This window comes from Brachyistius frenatus, unplaced genomic scaffold (assembly GCF_029030835.1).
Source record: "Brachyistius frenatus isolate BFR_SWC_R1_liver_20210118 unplaced genomic scaffold, ASM2903083v1 Contig_11, whole genome shotgun sequence".
Classification (NCBI taxonomy): domain Eukaryota; kingdom Metazoa; phylum Chordata; class Actinopteri; family Embiotocidae; genus Brachyistius; species Brachyistius frenatus.
In genome coordinates, this window is record NW_027210610.1 from 2,711,830 (window position 1) to 2,727,607 (window position 15,778).

General features: G+C 44.1%; 2 protein-coding genes across 8 annotated transcripts in view; one reads left to right on the top strand and one right to left on the bottom strand.

The window, feature by feature from the left end:
- Positions 1 to 2,340: 2,340 nt before the first annotated feature.
- prr35 (proline rich 35) lies at positions 2,341 to 5,072 on the top strand. Its single transcript, XM_069691240.1, has 2 exons — positions 2,341 to 3,782; positions 3,934 to 5,072. The coding sequence occupies exons 1-2, from the start codon at positions 2,380 to 2,382 to the stop codon at positions 4,745 to 4,747; spliced, it is 2,217 nt and encodes a 738-aa protein (XP_069547341.1). The 5' UTR covers positions 2,341 to 2,379; the 3' UTR covers positions 4,748 to 5,072.
- A 6,517-nt stretch (positions 5,073 to 11,589) lies between these two features.
- Positions 11,590 to 15,778, bottom strand: part of LOC138616914 (protein outspread) — a 49,808-nt gene continuing 45,619 nt past the window's right edge. For 5 of the 7 annotated variants that reach the window (XM_069691509.1, XM_069691514.1, XM_069691512.1 and 2 more), the window contains 7 exons: positions 15,586 to 15,691; positions 15,230 to 15,389; positions 15,035 to 15,142; positions 14,813 to 14,899; positions 14,517 to 14,679; positions 13,855 to 13,940; positions 11,590 to 13,006 (listed from right to left, as the gene is read on the bottom strand). In XM_069691509.1, the coding sequence (XP_069547610.1) occupies positions 12,935 to 13,006; positions 13,855 to 13,940; positions 14,517 to 14,679; positions 14,813 to 14,899; positions 15,035 to 15,142; positions 15,230 to 15,389; positions 15,586 to 15,691 (782 nt within the window). In that variant the 3' untranslated portion in view covers positions 11,590 to 12,934. The other 2 variants (XR_011310629.1, XM_069691513.1) reach the window with 2 other exon arrangements.

Here is a 15,778-nt window from a genome sequence, read left to right on the forward strand (position 1 = left end):
TAATGGCAGTAAATAACTTTTTAAATTTATGGCTTTGGTTCAAATATTGTTGGGGTACAATATGAAATTTACAGTGGAGGGCATTTATTTCTGCATTATTACACTGAAAAGGCATCATGAAGTAACAATAACCAAGAAACTAGGATGATTTAAAGTAATTATTCTTTAATCTTCTTTTGCAGACTTTTGTCATCTCAGAGGAAGACGAACAACAAATCGCCCTGACGATCATCTTAGGTAAAGTGTTTAACTTAAAGCATGAATTTAGAAAACAATTCTACCTCGTAGCGCTGGTGTGCATTCGCCTACTGTACAAAAATCCCATCCCATAGGCTGTCCGCGGTGTGGTTGCTGTAGCATGTAACTGGTCAAAGCTTTTAGTGTGGTGAACCTACTTAATTGCAACAATAGATGTTCAAGCGGTGAGGCTTGTTTGATCATCATGCCTAAAAGCTTAAAACAAGACCGCAGGGTTTGGATATGGGGCGGCGGGGGGCCAAATTGCGCAGTTAGTGGAGAGCGGAGTGGATAGCAGTGGCCAGAAGAGGGGGGGGAAAAAAAATCTACTGTAAAAATGATTTTTATTGATTGGCTCGTAGCAGCAGCTGTTAAACTCCATTATGAGCTCAGAGCTCAGGTCAGAGCCCCGGGGCGGACAAGAGAGCCAATCAAATGGTCGGCCACTAACGGGCCCGTTCTGAGGGTCCAGTTGAGAGAGCAGTTGGCAACAGCCTGCCATCGTGTGTTAGACTCACTGTCTTTCATCATCACCACTCCTGCTGTGGCTTTATAGATGAGGTTGTCCGCTGTCTCTCAGTATCACCGGCCATCCATCACCTGTGTTTGCTTCACTGGCCTTTATTTAAAAAATAAATAAATTTAAAAAAAAACTTTGTCACACGCAGTCTGTGCAGGGCAGAAAAAAAAGTTTTTTTTTTTTTTTTACCTCAGCTTGGACCCTGAACTTCACGCAGACTTTCATCTTTGAAAGACCCGAGGAAAAAAACGGCAAAATAAAAGCCTGAAAGCAGAGTGTTTTAAATTGAGCCTCCTTACATCCGCTTTTCACTGCAGGCTTCACCCAACGGCTTGGCTCACAGTGGAAAAAGATCACAAGTTTCTGTAATTTAACAGATGAAAAAAAACAAAAAACATTTGAATGTGTTTTAGGGGAATAGAACGCAGGAATATTAATTATTCTAATGTCATGCTATTACTAAAAAGATGAAAAAGAAGTAGGAACAAAAAGAAAACATTTTCTGGGGTGAATAATTATTACAAAAACCAAAAGACAAACTGTAGATTACAGGTAAAATTGCATGAATGCAAGCTGGCAGCCACATATTTGATATGGAAGAAAAACAACATTCATTTGGATTTTAAAATAAAAAATGACGGTAGGGTTTAATGATTTTTGGTCTCATTTGCCTGTATTATACAATTTGGTAATGTATCCTTTATAATTCCTTTTATATACAAAACACTTTATTGAAACCTTAAAAACTAATAGAATAAAAACAATCCATACTATTATTGCTTATCAAGTCTGACCTAACTCTAAATGCAGAGGTAGTAAGATGAGTCAGTACAGGAGTTGAACTTGTGCAGCGTGTCCTGAACCAGATCCCGGTCCTGGCACTAATGACGCCCTATAGGCACGACGCCAGCCTCTCATTAGGAATCAGGCCTCAAACCCCCAACTTCTCTCCTGTCCTTGCCCACCTTATGCAATCCTCAGCATGGCCGGCCCGCGCCCGCAGCCCGCCTCCGAGGGTCTGGCCCTTAAACTCAAGTAGGCCTGAGAGTGACGTGAGCCGCCCCCCCTCACCCCCGCACAGGTGCAGCGTCCCCAGTGATGGCCCTGTTTGCCCCCCAGCCCTGAGCCCTGCTAGCGCCTGGTACTGCACTGGAACTAATGAGTAGTGGCAGGTACAGTGAGAACAGCGCAGCGGTGGGCCTCCCTGCAGTTAGGTTAGTGGCAACTCTCAGCTTAGGCACAAAACAAATGGGCTCTCGTAATACACATATGTGCATAATGATACAGACCACCCTTCAGTGCACACTCAACTTGATCTCTCATATTTTAGATTTCTTACAGAAATGCAAGCTGCCTCAAAATAAATGAGGAAATATAAGGAAAAGATAAAATACCCAGTCCTTCAATCTGTTGATTTGCAGCTTTATTCATGAACTATTGTTTTCTTTCACAGGTTCGGCTCCATGAAGATGCTACTGTCCATCGCACTCTACCTACAATACTGAGGAAAAGCCTGCCTCAAATGAAATGTACCCTGGCAAAAAAGGCTAAATATCCAAACGTCTAGCTTGAATTATCAGAATTTGAGTCCCAAAAGCTTTTTTAAATATAAAGACTCAATCATGTCCAAGGATGACGCTTGTAAAGTGACATCCGCCAGCAAACACAAGGAGCGCAAGCCGAAGAAGCCCCACTATATTCCACGACCATGGGGCAAACCTTACAACTACAAATGCTTCCAGTGCCCCTTCACCTGCATGGAGAAGTCCCACCTGTACAACCACATGAAGTACAGCCTGTGTAAAAACTCCTTGTCTCTGCTCATAGAGTCCGACTGGCCGTACAAAAAGGGCAACATCCTGCACCCAGAGCAGCTCCGACCCTTTCAGCAGGCACACGGCCTGCACACCGCCGGGAAAGATGAGCTAGAGCAGGTGATGCGCACTGAGGAGAGGCAGGGGCAGCGAAGGTCTGAGGAGGAGGAGGGTGAGGGCAGGGAGAGCCAGGGACCAGACGATGAAGAGGAGGGAGGACGGGGAGAGGGAGTAGAGGTCACCGGGCTGACCAAAGACAGCGCCGGAAATAAAAGCAGAGGAGATGCCGCAGAGTGCGCGACCAAGAGAACCAAACAGCCAGAGTCAGAGCTTCTGATGGCAGACATGCTCTCTCTCGAAGATCAGCTTTTACGAGCGCGGTCCGTAGAGGTCGAGGCCCAGCTGAGACACTACAAGCTATCAAAGACATGTCTAACAGCTCCTGGGCTTCTGTCAGAGCAGTGGCGGCTGCTGGCGTCCAGCCATACGAAGGCCAAAGCAGAAGGTGCTCAGCCTCGAGTGAGTAGTTCAATCCCGTGCTACCCTCCTCCGCCAAACCTGCTGGATTACCAGGATCCCACTGGACTCAACCTGTCCATGCTTGGGGTAGGTTATCCCATCAGCCCCAGCCTCTTCTCCTACATGAACTCAGCCATTCCCACCGCAGCCTCCGGCGTGGCCGCGCAAACCCACGCGCAGCTCGCACAGCTTCCCTTCCTGGCGTCGGCCGCTCAGCTGATGCACCCGGCCTCCAGCGCACACACAGACAGACCGCTCATCCCCCCTCGTCTCTACTACCCCTTCCTGTGTGAGCACACGTTCGCACCGGCCTCCAGTCAGAGCGATGCCGGCAAATCTCTCAAGACCTCCACAAGAAGTCTGGAAGCCAGTTCCTTGTCGGGCTTCCAGCCTAAAGTCAACCTGTGGAAAGTGCCTGCTCTGCGGCCAGGAAGCGACGTCTCCCCTGCTGGCTGGGCGTCCCCTCAGAGAGACTCCCCCGACCAGGGTTACAGGTCGGGGGATAAACTGCAGGCAGCAGCCAAGGAAGGCAAAACAAGCTGGGGTCTCAAGAGGAACGGACCGGCGCTGAGAAATCACGACGCACCCGCGGAGAAGAAGCCAGCCATGAGCTTTACGTTGGACCTCCTGAAGAATATTCAAACTGCATCAACTCTGAACATGGCAGCAGACAAACTTCTCTTACAGAACAGGTAAAGATTTAAATAAAACATTTTATTTCATAATAATAATTGGGGAGTAGTCGGAGAAGTAGCAGTAGGACTAACCTCAGCACTTTTGTCTGTACATTTTTTTATGAAGTAGATTACAGCTGTAGAGACACTAACCCCTTCCTGTTCTTAGTTTACAGGATGCTCAGCTTCAGACCCGGCCTGCTGATTTCTGGTTCAACGATCCTCTCACCAGTCCCAACAGTGAAACGTCCTCTCTTTTGACCGGTGGGGGGCCCGACAGCCGTGACTCAACTGCTGCCAGGGCGATCGGAGAGGGAGCTTCAGAGTCGGTAGCTGCTCTCCTCAGTGACCTTTCCAAGGCTCTGCAGGAGTACCAGGAGGCTGAACACAAAATCTCCCACCTCGAAAAGGAGGACCTTCCCGCCCAGCGACACCTCTGGGAGCACCTGAGCAAAATCCGCAGCGAGCTCTCCCACATTCACCTGGCACTGGAGCGCACGGCTCGCCAGAGCGACGGTCCCCTCGACCTGTCAGTCAAGAGGGACTCGACAGACTCAGTCGGTGACCAGAGAGAGGACGGCGGCCTTAAAGACAACACGACAGAAACGGAGGACGAGGACGAGGAGCTGGAGGAGAAAAAGGAGGAAGAGGAGGACGAGAGTGAGAGGAAGGTGATGAAGGCGTCACTGGAGAGTCGTAAGCAGTCGTTGGACATGCTGATCAAGATGAGTCAGGCAGCGGTGGTGAACACAGAGGTGCTCTCTCCCGGCGGCCTCGGCCTGAGGCCTAGTCCAGCTGAGTCCTTGTGGCCGAGCAGAACCACCAAGTGCGAGGCCGACTCCAGCGTCCTGCTCTGCCCCGATGGACGATCAGTGGTGTTCACCGACATCCCCTCCTCCGCCAAGCGCCCAAAGAGACCTCCATCCATACAGCGATTGGAAGCCCAGTGTCCTCCAAGCCCTTTGACAGCTGCTGACAACTGAACCTCAGCTCTTCTGACTGTAATATAACTGACTACAGCTACTCAGATGCAGTTGAACTTATCGTTACTGGCATGCCTTTGATTTTCACTGGCTAGAAGACGGAGACGGTCACTCTTATTCTCAGTTTACCTTCACACAAACCTCAAACATTTTGCACCTTATGAGACAAACGGAGAATGAATGAAAACGTGGAAGAGAAAGACTTTTTTTCTAATGCACTACGGACATTGATTGTTACAATAAAGTCCTCCTTAAAATAATTGAAAAATGTAACATCAGCCATTTCTTTTAGGGTAATTTGAACAATTCAGTCCATTAAAATCATGCTGAAACGATCCTCTGAATGGATTTGTAAATATTGTAATGACAATAAATGTAAGTAATGTAAAATGTTTTAAAGGGTAATGTTTTTATATGGATGATGTCATGTTGGGCTGCATCCTTTTACTTGATAAAAAAAATTTAATGTACACGATGTATTTCTTTGAGTAAAAACAGTTTCATTCTTTTTGCGAGTGGGATGATGAAAGAGAAAACTGGGGCAGAATAATGTCCAAGAAAACACAAGATTCGTCAGTTTGCTGCACGGTGATAGATCACGAGGCTAAACGCAATCGCCGCAATTTTTTTTTTTTTTTTACATTTCCAAAAACAAACAGATCCAAAGTGGCAGCAGCACCTGATCTTCTTCTGTTTTCCCCGCACGGCCGTGTGGCTGTGCTAAAGGTGAAGCAGCTCCCTAAGCTAAATCCCCGTCACTGGGGCTACCTGTGCCTCTGCTCCCCGCATCAGGGGAAACCTTCCCTCTGCAAAAGGTCAGGGCCGCGGGGCCGAGCTCCACGTACACCAAACTTAGGTCTACCTGTCTGCCCCGAGGACAGGGGCCCGGGCGAGGGGCTGCCCCACGACCCCCTAACCCCTCCGCCACCATCACGCTCAAGACAGCAGCAAAGGTCAGCTGACAGGACCTGAAGAGCCACCAGAGGCTGTTCAGCCTGAAGAGGTCAAATTGACTGTCTGATCAGTTTAACTGTAATTTATATTCATTATCGCTGGTCGAATATCTAAACCGAGCCATCACAAACAAAAAATCGGAGAGAAATTGTACAATATTCAAAACAAAACAAAACAAAAATCACACCCACGTTCAAACACGCACATTTCAATTTTAGGTGTTAAGGTTTACTTTTAAGAATCACTTAGAGAAATGCGTGTGTGAACCACAGCAAATGTTCCGTTTAATAATGAAAATAATAATAAAGCAAAGGGCAAATAGAAATCTTTGGTTTCTAGATTTTCTTACCGAAGTAAAGCTTTCATTCACGCAGATCCTGCAGTTCTTCTAAGTGAACAGATCTAAAGTTTTGCGTGTCTAATTCAGCATCATTCATGGCTTTTGGATACGAGTCTCCTGAAAATATGACATCTTAATAATGATCTTGCAGTGGAAGAATTTAGATGTTTTAATAGCAAAACGTCTCTGCCTGGATTTGGGTTCTCTGCTGCACCAGTACACATCTCTGTTCTACAGCTTCAGTGAAAACTCAGGACCCAAGCCGATAGCTCCCTCGTGTGGACAAAGACAGGCGAGTTTTGCTGATGCGGCGTGCTGATAAGATGCTCAAAAATAATAAGAGAAAGAAAGAAAGAAAAAAAAACTGAAGCCGGATGGGACGGTCGTTGCACACACTGTTAGCCACATTTTCTCAGTCATTAGAAATTAAGACAAACATCACTGTGACTTTTAAAATCTTTACCACAGATAATTGTCTGGTAAAAGATGTATTTTAAGCAGTGTGGAAACAGCTATAGACTACAGTGAGTAAACACACAGCTGTCAGCAACATCCTTCCTCACAAAGAGAATATTATAGAGGTTATCTAGACAAACATGCAAATATAGAGAACTGGTAAAAACAGGTAATACAAAAAAAAGGTAAATACTCATGTTTTATCATTTTGTAGGGTTGTACGATGCTTTATGATGCAGTCAAACGTACAAAATAGACATAAAGTGTGAGTTAAATGTTCACATTCAGATTTTATATATGATGTTATTGTACTCGGTGTTAAAGCAGGCATCTTGCACTACATTTCAGGAAAATCCCTCTCGCTAGTTCGGAGTGGTTTGGAGCCAAAAGTGACCATATTTGGACAAGCTGGTGTGTGTGTGTGTGTGTGTGTGTGTGTGTGTGTGTGTGTGTGTGTGTGTGTGTGTGGGGATCTGACTCAGTCCGATTGGAAACTCGACGATTGTACATCCCGCCCAACGATAGCCGCAACCTGACCGCACCAAGTGAGGGGCCTGTTGCATTAGATGCCTAAATGGGCCTAAATGGGCCTAAATGGGCTCCGCATCAAGAGGCTCACACCATCTGATCTGCCTCAGCTCAGAAATCACAGCACTTTTTTTTTTCTGGACACCATTCACCTCTATTTTACATACACCGCACGTCTTTCTGTTTATCTGTCCATCTTTCACGTCCTTTGTTTTGAGTATCGGGAAATGAATTAACAGGGTCTCACAGGTCAAGTCACCGGTAACAATAAGCTGCATTTCTTCCCAGGTCAACATCGACCAACCTCTGCTGTCATCGGCATCATGATGAACGTACATACCTTTGTTCCTCAGGCTTGTCTGACATTCCTGTACAACCCCTTCCACGCTGTGGACAAAACAATCCCGACTGCTCTGCCAGGATAAAAGAGAAGATAGTGAATTAGCATATTTCTGTGGATAAATTTACTGATTTTAAACCTGTTGTTTTACTTCTTTTTTTTCTTTTTTTTTTTTTTAAGTCAGACTGCTTTAGTTTACAGCAGACACAATCTTCTCCCATGAAAATCTGACAGGAGTTGTGGTAGAATTTTTTAAGACCACTGCTGAATGAATCAATCAATAGAGTGTAATAACCTGACTACCTATTATTAAAAAAAAAAAAGATTTGAATTGCAAGTAGGACGTTTCAACAGCAGTTCAGCGTCTCTCAAAAGAGAAACATTACAAACACGCAGGTTCATACACAAAACATACACATAATGTGTCAGGCTTCGGTTTTTATGATCAGCACGCAGCAGCACTACATTAGTGATGTTTCTAATGCTGGTGACAAGATTCTAAGAGGAATTAATTACTAAGTTTCATACATGTCCAAATTGTCAGCACAGAGATGTTTTAGTTGTTGTCACGCAATGCAGATTCATGTTTACTTGTTGAAATGTTCAGCTTTCACACAACAGAAGGTTACAGTTGTAGTATCGTGATGGGGTGAGGCATAATGACGATGCTGTCTAGGCACCGCAATCAAACATTTACCAATGCTCATTTATTTTAGCACTGACGTGTGAAACTTCCTCTGATTTTGTGGGGCCGCAGCGCAGCTGCAGCGCAGCTGTGAATTTGGGAATGTTCCAAAGATAACAACACGTTCTTTAGTCCTTTGATGTTGTGATGTCATAATGTTCCAGAATTCCGCAGGTGAGGCTGTGTGACGGACAGCCACGGGTCTCTCCAGACATTTCTCCCAGTAAACCGAGTATAAGACGCACGTTCTTTTTTGTTTGTTTGTTTGTTGCGACCACATGTTTAAGACCGTGGAGAAACGGAGAGCCGCACATCTGCACGCCGACCTCTGTAACATCTACGAGGGGGAGGTTAGTGTCCTCAGCAAAGACATCAAGACCATTCAGCAGGAGATCCTGGAGCTGAAACTGAACTGCGAAAGTCAGTTAACGGATGAGAGGAGAGAACAAAAGGCGATGCTCCTGGAAATGGAGGAGCTGAAGAAGGAGCTAGAGCGAGCCGAAGCCTTACAGAACCGAGGGGTGGGTGCAGAGGGAGTGGCCTGCGCACCAACCGCACTGGAGGAACTTCTTCGAGAACTTGGGGAGGTGAAAAAGAAGCACCTGGCAGAAAAGGAGGTGCTCACCGCCGAGCTCAGCGTCGCAAAACGCAACCTGGAGGATCTGAACAAAGCACGAGAGAGGGAGAAGTCACTGAGGAGCCAGGCTGAGGCTGAAAAGCAGGAGGCTGTGGAGATCGCGGCGGCTCTTTTCAAGAAACTGGAAGACCCGCCTGTCTCAGATGAGACTTCAGCTGAGAAAAAAGCAAAAGAGGATGAGCTTCGTTTTGAGATCCAGGAGCTACAGCGAATGCTGCAGGAAGAACACGATTGGAGGGACAAGGCAGAGGCTGAAGGCCTTAAGCACTTCAAAATAATAGAGGACTTCTGTGACGAGTTCAACGAAAAGATCCAGAATGAGGAGGAACTGAGAGCCAAGGCAGAGAGAAAGAAACTGGAGGCCGATAACATCAGCGAGGCCTTTTTGAAAAATCTGGAGGAGGCTCGAACCATCACAAAGAAGCTCTCGGCCAAAACCCGGAAGCTCGCTGACCAACTGGAGGCGGAGAAAAGGAAGCAGGATGGTCTGATCGGAGACATCGAGGAGCTCGCCAAGAGGCTCGATAAAGAAAAAGAGTTGAGGATCCAGGCAGAGGACTATGAAATAGAGGCCGTGGAGATGGTGGAGAATCTTGAAAGGAAAATAGAAAAAATAAAAACCAGATTTTCTGCCAGGATGAGAAGCCTAATTAGAAGCAGATTTTCTCTTCGAACCAGAAGTGAGAAGACAAGAGCCGCCCTCTGAGAACAAACCAGTCCTCTTCTTTATGGTATGTTCTGAATGTTGTATTAAAAAAGCTTTGTTAAAATGATATGTTAAAAAAAAAAAGTGTGCACAGTAGTCAAATGATTTATAGGAATGAACTAGAATTGTTGAGTCACCGCAAGTAAAGTGTTTTTAAAGAACACTGAAGTAAGAATGAAGCTTTTGCTTTTTGGACATAAAAACGGCATCACTTCACCATTTTACCCCGTTAAGATTTTGAGGGAAACGTGATCATAACTAGCAGATGAACAGCAGACGCCTCCAGCTATGCCTATTGCCAGCAACAGGTAACAACCGAGTGGCATCCAACAGCGACGTCACCCACTGACGTGTGAACACCGGTTATGAAGCCTGGAGTTACACTCGTTCAGAGCGCTTTGGAGCCAGGGGTGACCGTATTTGGACGAGCTGGGGAGGAACGAGTGGTTGATCTGACTTGATCCGGCTGGAAAGCCAACAACCTTAAATCCCGCCCAACGATGGCAGAAACCTGACTGCACCACAGACCTGTCAATCAAACAGAGGAACGCTCAAAAACACGGCTTTTTGGTGCTTATTTTCAAATTGTGGGGGTTTATTTTAAACACACACACACAGTGGAAACATGTTATCTTATTTCTGCAGTAAAACAGAAATGGATTAATGCTAATAGTACAAATTCTACTGCTCCAGCGTCCACTTCACCTGCACTGGTATATGGATATTTGGTATGAATTTAAATATCAGTAAAACCTTCCTTCTCTTAGTAGGTCTGTGGGGTTTCCAGGCTGTGAGTTTGGTTGCAGAGACCTCATAAAGCTGCACCTGCGGTAACACCTGGTTCACGAGCTGAGCCATAAATAACGTGCATGCACAAGTAACAGCAGCTCTGACAAATAATAATGTCGGTTAAATCAACCACTGGTGCGTGGCTGTAACTTCGACACGAACACGATACGTGTATCTTGTTCAATTTAAATGAGTACCTCCGCCGCAGAGACTTCCGGTCCGGCGCTGTTCAGGCGAACACCGGTTTATACACTCGGTTATATTGATGGAGGAAAGTGCGACCCAATTGACCGGTGAACTAATGATCCCTAAACTTAAATCCTAACCTTAACCTATGTGTAAAATAACAAAAACTCACGGGGATATGCGGTTCCGGCCTCGCTGCAAAAGTCTTCCCGCCACCTGCAGAGCGTTTGTGTGGGCGTGTCCGGGTCTACGGGAGAGTCCATGTTCACGCCCCACGGGAGGGTCTACTCACCTGACCAATGTAAGACACATCTAAAACACTTTAATATGTATACATTGTTTTATTAAGAGGTTGTTGTTTTTTTTGGTCTTGATTTACATGTGATTTATTCCATTAGAAGAAGGCAACGCTGCTACCCGAGGGGCCCTCCGTCTCTCCCTGTTGGTACAAATGGTTCTGACCTGGTTTGTAGTCGCCCTCTTGATTGTTCTGATTTTGATAGTTTTACATTAGTGTTTCTTCCAGTGTTTGCAGAGTTTATTGTAATTCACTTGTTGTGTTGTCGGCTGATGAGGTGACCACGTGTGTCCACCACGGTTTGATTTCTGTGGATGCTTTTTTTTATTGGGTGTTTAGTGTAGTTTTGATGAAGTTGTTATTTTTCAACAGTGGCTATTATTCATAACCCATACATCTGTCTGGGTGTTGCCTCTGACACCAGACCAGGTTAACAAAAGGTTGTGGCAGCCTGATGCTAGTTTAAAATAACTAAACTATATTACAATAAGGACACAAGAAATACAGCAGCTCATCTTGCTTTGGCTTGTGGATTTAGCATCTTCAGACGAATGAACTTTGCATTTATTACAGTTTATAACTTCCTCTTCAGTCACTGTAGATGAAACGCAACTCTTTTTAAATAAGGATGAAAGATTAAAATTGAGAAACTGATTTTAACTGACCTCAGAAAACCTTTTTCCTTTAAATCTGTAAAGAGAATAAAAGAAACTTAACACTCATGCAGAACTTCAAACTGATTTAATTTTGTGGCAAGACTTTCTCTGTGTTTTTTTTTGTTTAACTCCTTTTATTTCACTGCACTCTTGGAAAAGCACTTTAAATAAATCTCTATTTATAGATTTAGAGTCTATGGTCAACTGACTGTCACTGACTGATGGACACCACAGGTCATGTTTAGGAAAAAAATACAACTCCAAAGATTTCCAAACACTTCATTTATTTGACGTTATACATTCAAATGAAAATAAAAAATATTCATATATATATTTCATATAGAGCTAGTGAGCAAGGTACAAGTTTAAAACAAAACACAGGAGTTTTCTGTGTGGCATACATATATGTACAAGGCGTGGTTTGAATACTATACAGTGTGTATCCATAGCTGCACAGGTTTCATGGATGTTTATAATTCTTCACTCAGTTGAGGCACGACTAGATTTCAGTGAGAGGTCAGGGACTGGGCCAAGTGCTTCAAGACTGCTGCTTACAGTAAAACGTTTCAATGTCAACATCTAAACAGTAGGACTTGCAAAGCAAAGCTTATTAGTGTTAAAGAGATTCACACGAAAGCATAAAGTAGGAAAATGAGGCAACATGATCATTCGGCAATTCAAATTATACTGTACAGTCATGCAAAGTCCGGGATAGTTTTTATGAGATGATATTCTCACACCAAAGTCAAAACTGAGCAAACACAAAGTCAGGCTTTAAGAAATTATTTAAAAAAAATCCAGTATCACTAACAAGTCACTGTTGTTCACTAAATATGACACGAGTCAGGATGTTTGGTTGCACTGCAATAAACGACTTGAAGTCACTATACCAATTTGAGACAAATAAAAACAAGCTTCCTCAAGTAGTCAAGTGATAAGTGCAATCTCACCCCCTCCCCCCCCCCCCCGTTTCAACCCTTCACACACAGACACTCCATTTTTTTTTTTTAATATATATAAAACTCTCATCACATCACACAAGCATCACATTGTTTTCCACTATCAATCAAACCATAGTTATAGTACAGCAGATGCCCCAACAATCAATAGCAAACCATATTCTACACATATCCAGTAGTTATGTACAACACAACTGGTGCAACATTAAAAAGTATTAGATATAGACACTGTAACAATAATAAAATACAGCAGATACTTAATTCATATTGGGAAATATATATTATTCATACTGTGTGTATTGCTGTGTTTTGGCATTCTGGAGCATCAATATAAATGCTGTCACGTAACCCCTCTCGCAGCTTATTTGACACATCTCCAGATTATACATCTATGTCTTCTTTAAAGGGGCCTTACACTGGATTGATACTGTAAATCTTGTTTAATTAATTACAAAATAATGAAACAACAACAAACAAAAAAAACTTATCAGAGGGATGGGAGCAGTCGGTCCAGCTCTAGAAATCGCCTCGATAGACCTTTTTCCTTTTTCCATTTCCTATAAAAGTGTTTGAGCTGAAGCTGGCACAGCTGTGGCAAACTGACCAAAGGCCCGAGGCCAGGCGAGAGAACAGAAACTTAAGATTTGTGATATTCAAATCTTCCTGGAATCTTTTGCTTCAAAAAGCTTCATGCGGTCCTGCACGGTGAGTCCCTCTTTCAGGCTCTGACGAAGACGAGAAAAACAAAGTAATTTATCGTTTGTGGATGATGACACGCGTGTTGGTAGAGAGAACAGCCAACTCCAAACAGATACGTTTAACAGGAGGATGACACTGGAAACAAAGAGTCATGCCACACGAGTTCCTGCTGGTGTGCTCAACACACAAATACATTCAAACACAAAGGATCCAAAGATGTAAACAGAAATGTGGGAACATGTAAAAAAAAAATTTAAAAAAAAAAATCCTCTGATGAGAAACAACAATTATTTTTGTTGTTTAACTAGCGCTGTGGTTGCAGCAGGAGAGGAACCAGAAGTCCTTTTTCTGCTCATCCTCACACCTGTGATATTCAGCTGAGAAGTGGGCACTACAATTTAGCTTCTGGGTGTGCGTGATGGGGCAAAAAGGGAAGGGGTTCGTTGGAGAGGGGAGGTCATGCGAGGATACGTAGGGCATGCTTCGGTCTACGTCATGCTATACCTACAGCATATCTCGGGGCGGGGGCTGTTGGGAGGGGAAGGGGCGGGGCGTGTGTGTGTGGGGGGGGGTTCACCCCACGATGGGAGTGTCAGCTATCCCGTGAGACCTGTTCAGTGACAGACTGACGGACAAAACAAGACAGATGACAAACCGTAAAAACCTGACCGAGCAGAGCGAGCGACTCTGGAGCACATTTATTCTGTATGTGGCGGCGACAGTCAGCAGTGGAAACGTCTGCGCGACGGAAAAGCTTTAAACATCCCAGAGTAGACGGATGGTAGTTTTGGGAGTGGATGGATACTTCTCAGTCTGTATGTCAGAACATAAAAGCCAGTAATACAGGAAAGAAAAAAGTGAATTTGACACTCACCTTTGATCTCACTCCTCTTGATTGCTTGGAGGTTGTTTGTTTTTCCTTTTTCAAGAAATCTGGATTACTTTTTGATTTCATGATATCTAAAAACACAATGAAGACATGTCATCATTATCATGAAACTGGACAGCAACAGAGAGGTTGTTGCTCTGTGTTCACGGAAAATCAACAAAAACAAACAAACAAACAACAACAACAACAATCATAAATGAAGAAGCCTTTGGGATGAGAGGTGAAGCATCTTATAGAATCTAAAAGTCCAGTCGCCTTTGGATGAAACCTAGAACAACAAAACGGGTGCAAATTGTAGTTTTTGGATCCAATACACAAAATAAATACCGTGTACCATTTCCTGAATATAAACAATGTCAAAACAGGTCGTCACTATATGCCTCATGAATGGTCGTGCTACGAGCAAAAAGCAAAAATCTTTGGCAGTACAAATAACATGTTTTAATTTAATTCAACCAGGGATTATTATGATTAATGATAACAAATTCACATTATGAGTTCACTACGACCTCCTGTCACAGGCTTGCTTTCGGCAATCCACACAAAGGAGGTCATAGTGACCTCATATGGATCTCTGTTCCTCACAGAGCAAGAGAGACGTAATGATGAACAAAACTTATTCAGGAAATTCAGCATTTTCTACTCACCATATCCAGAAGTAACTGTTCCATCGACTGTCCTCTCTCCTAAAGCTTCAGTGGCAATGAGCAGCTTCTCCTTCAGTTTGCTGATGTCGCAGTCAGTCTTTGCTTTCACAATGCTGAGTTCAGTATAGATGTCCTTATATTTGTCTGTGGCATATTTCTTGTCCTAGTAAAATGATTGGTGAGGAATGTGAAGCAGCTGAGCTTTTTCAAACGTCATTAAAACACACGAAGGAAAGATACACAGTGCAGGAACATACCTTTATTAAACTAAATTCCTAAAGGCTGACTCTGCTTACCCTTAGAGCTGACTGCAGTTCATCTTTCAAAGAGTGGATTTCCTGTTTAAGATACTGGATCTCTGACTCCTTTATTCGGAGCAACACCTAAAAAAACATAGAGAGAAACACTTAGATTGAGGAGACATTTGTGTGTGTGTGTGTGTGTGTGTGTGTGTGTGTGTGTGTGTGTGTGTGTGTGTGTGTGTGTGTGTGTGTGTGTGTGCGAGCGCTCAAACATACCTCCAGTTCATAAACATCTTTCCCCTGTGTAAGCGGTGACAGAGCAGTTTCCCCGCTGAAACAGGAGCGCATCCGAGTGATCTCTGCAGTCAATCGGTTATTTAACTCCTGTTAAAAAGACGAAGTAGTATTTAAAAAGTGCGGACGGAAATGCTTTCGTATGTACGCCACATGTGCTGGTATGTGGGCTCTGACCTGGTTGTGAGCGTTTAGCTCCTGGTTCTCTCTCTGACACTGCCGGAGGGCCTGCCTCTCGGCCTCCAGCGCCTGAGCCAGGTGAGCATTCTCCAGACATTTCTGGGAGTACTGCTCGGACAACACCTCCAGTTCTCTGTGGATGGACTGCAGCTCCTCCCTGGACAGTCACATCATCACAATATCAGCTTGAAATCTCATTGGATAGTTTTAACATGCATTTCCATGCGTTTTTCTCAGCATAAAATCAATGATGATCACAAGATCTGCTCAGATCTTGTGAGCATCATTGATTTTTACAGAGGCTGTTTGTAAATCAAAAGGAAAAGTTTTTGTGTTCTTGTCATAGAGCGTACTCGTATTGCAAGCGAAGTTCATCGATGTCAGAGTTGAGTCCGCTCAGCTGGGAGCGCTGGGTCTTCTCCAGTTCCTCCTTGTGTGCATTTTTCATAGCTTCGATAGCTATAATAAAGATAGATCACACATTGAGTTACTGCATGTTGGTCTTCTTTAAAAAAATATATATCAATTATGGGTGGTAAGACATTT

Excerpts from the sequence above, each read along its gene's own strand:
- prr35 (XM_069691240.1), top strand. The coding sequence starts at position 2,380 with ATGTCCAAGGATGACGCTTGTAAAGTGACATCCGCCAGCAAACACAAG. Across the intron at positions 3,783-3,933 it reads AAACTTCTCTTACAGAACAG|TTTACAGGATGCTCAGCTTC; the intron begins GTAAAGATTTAA and ends TCCTGTTCTTAG.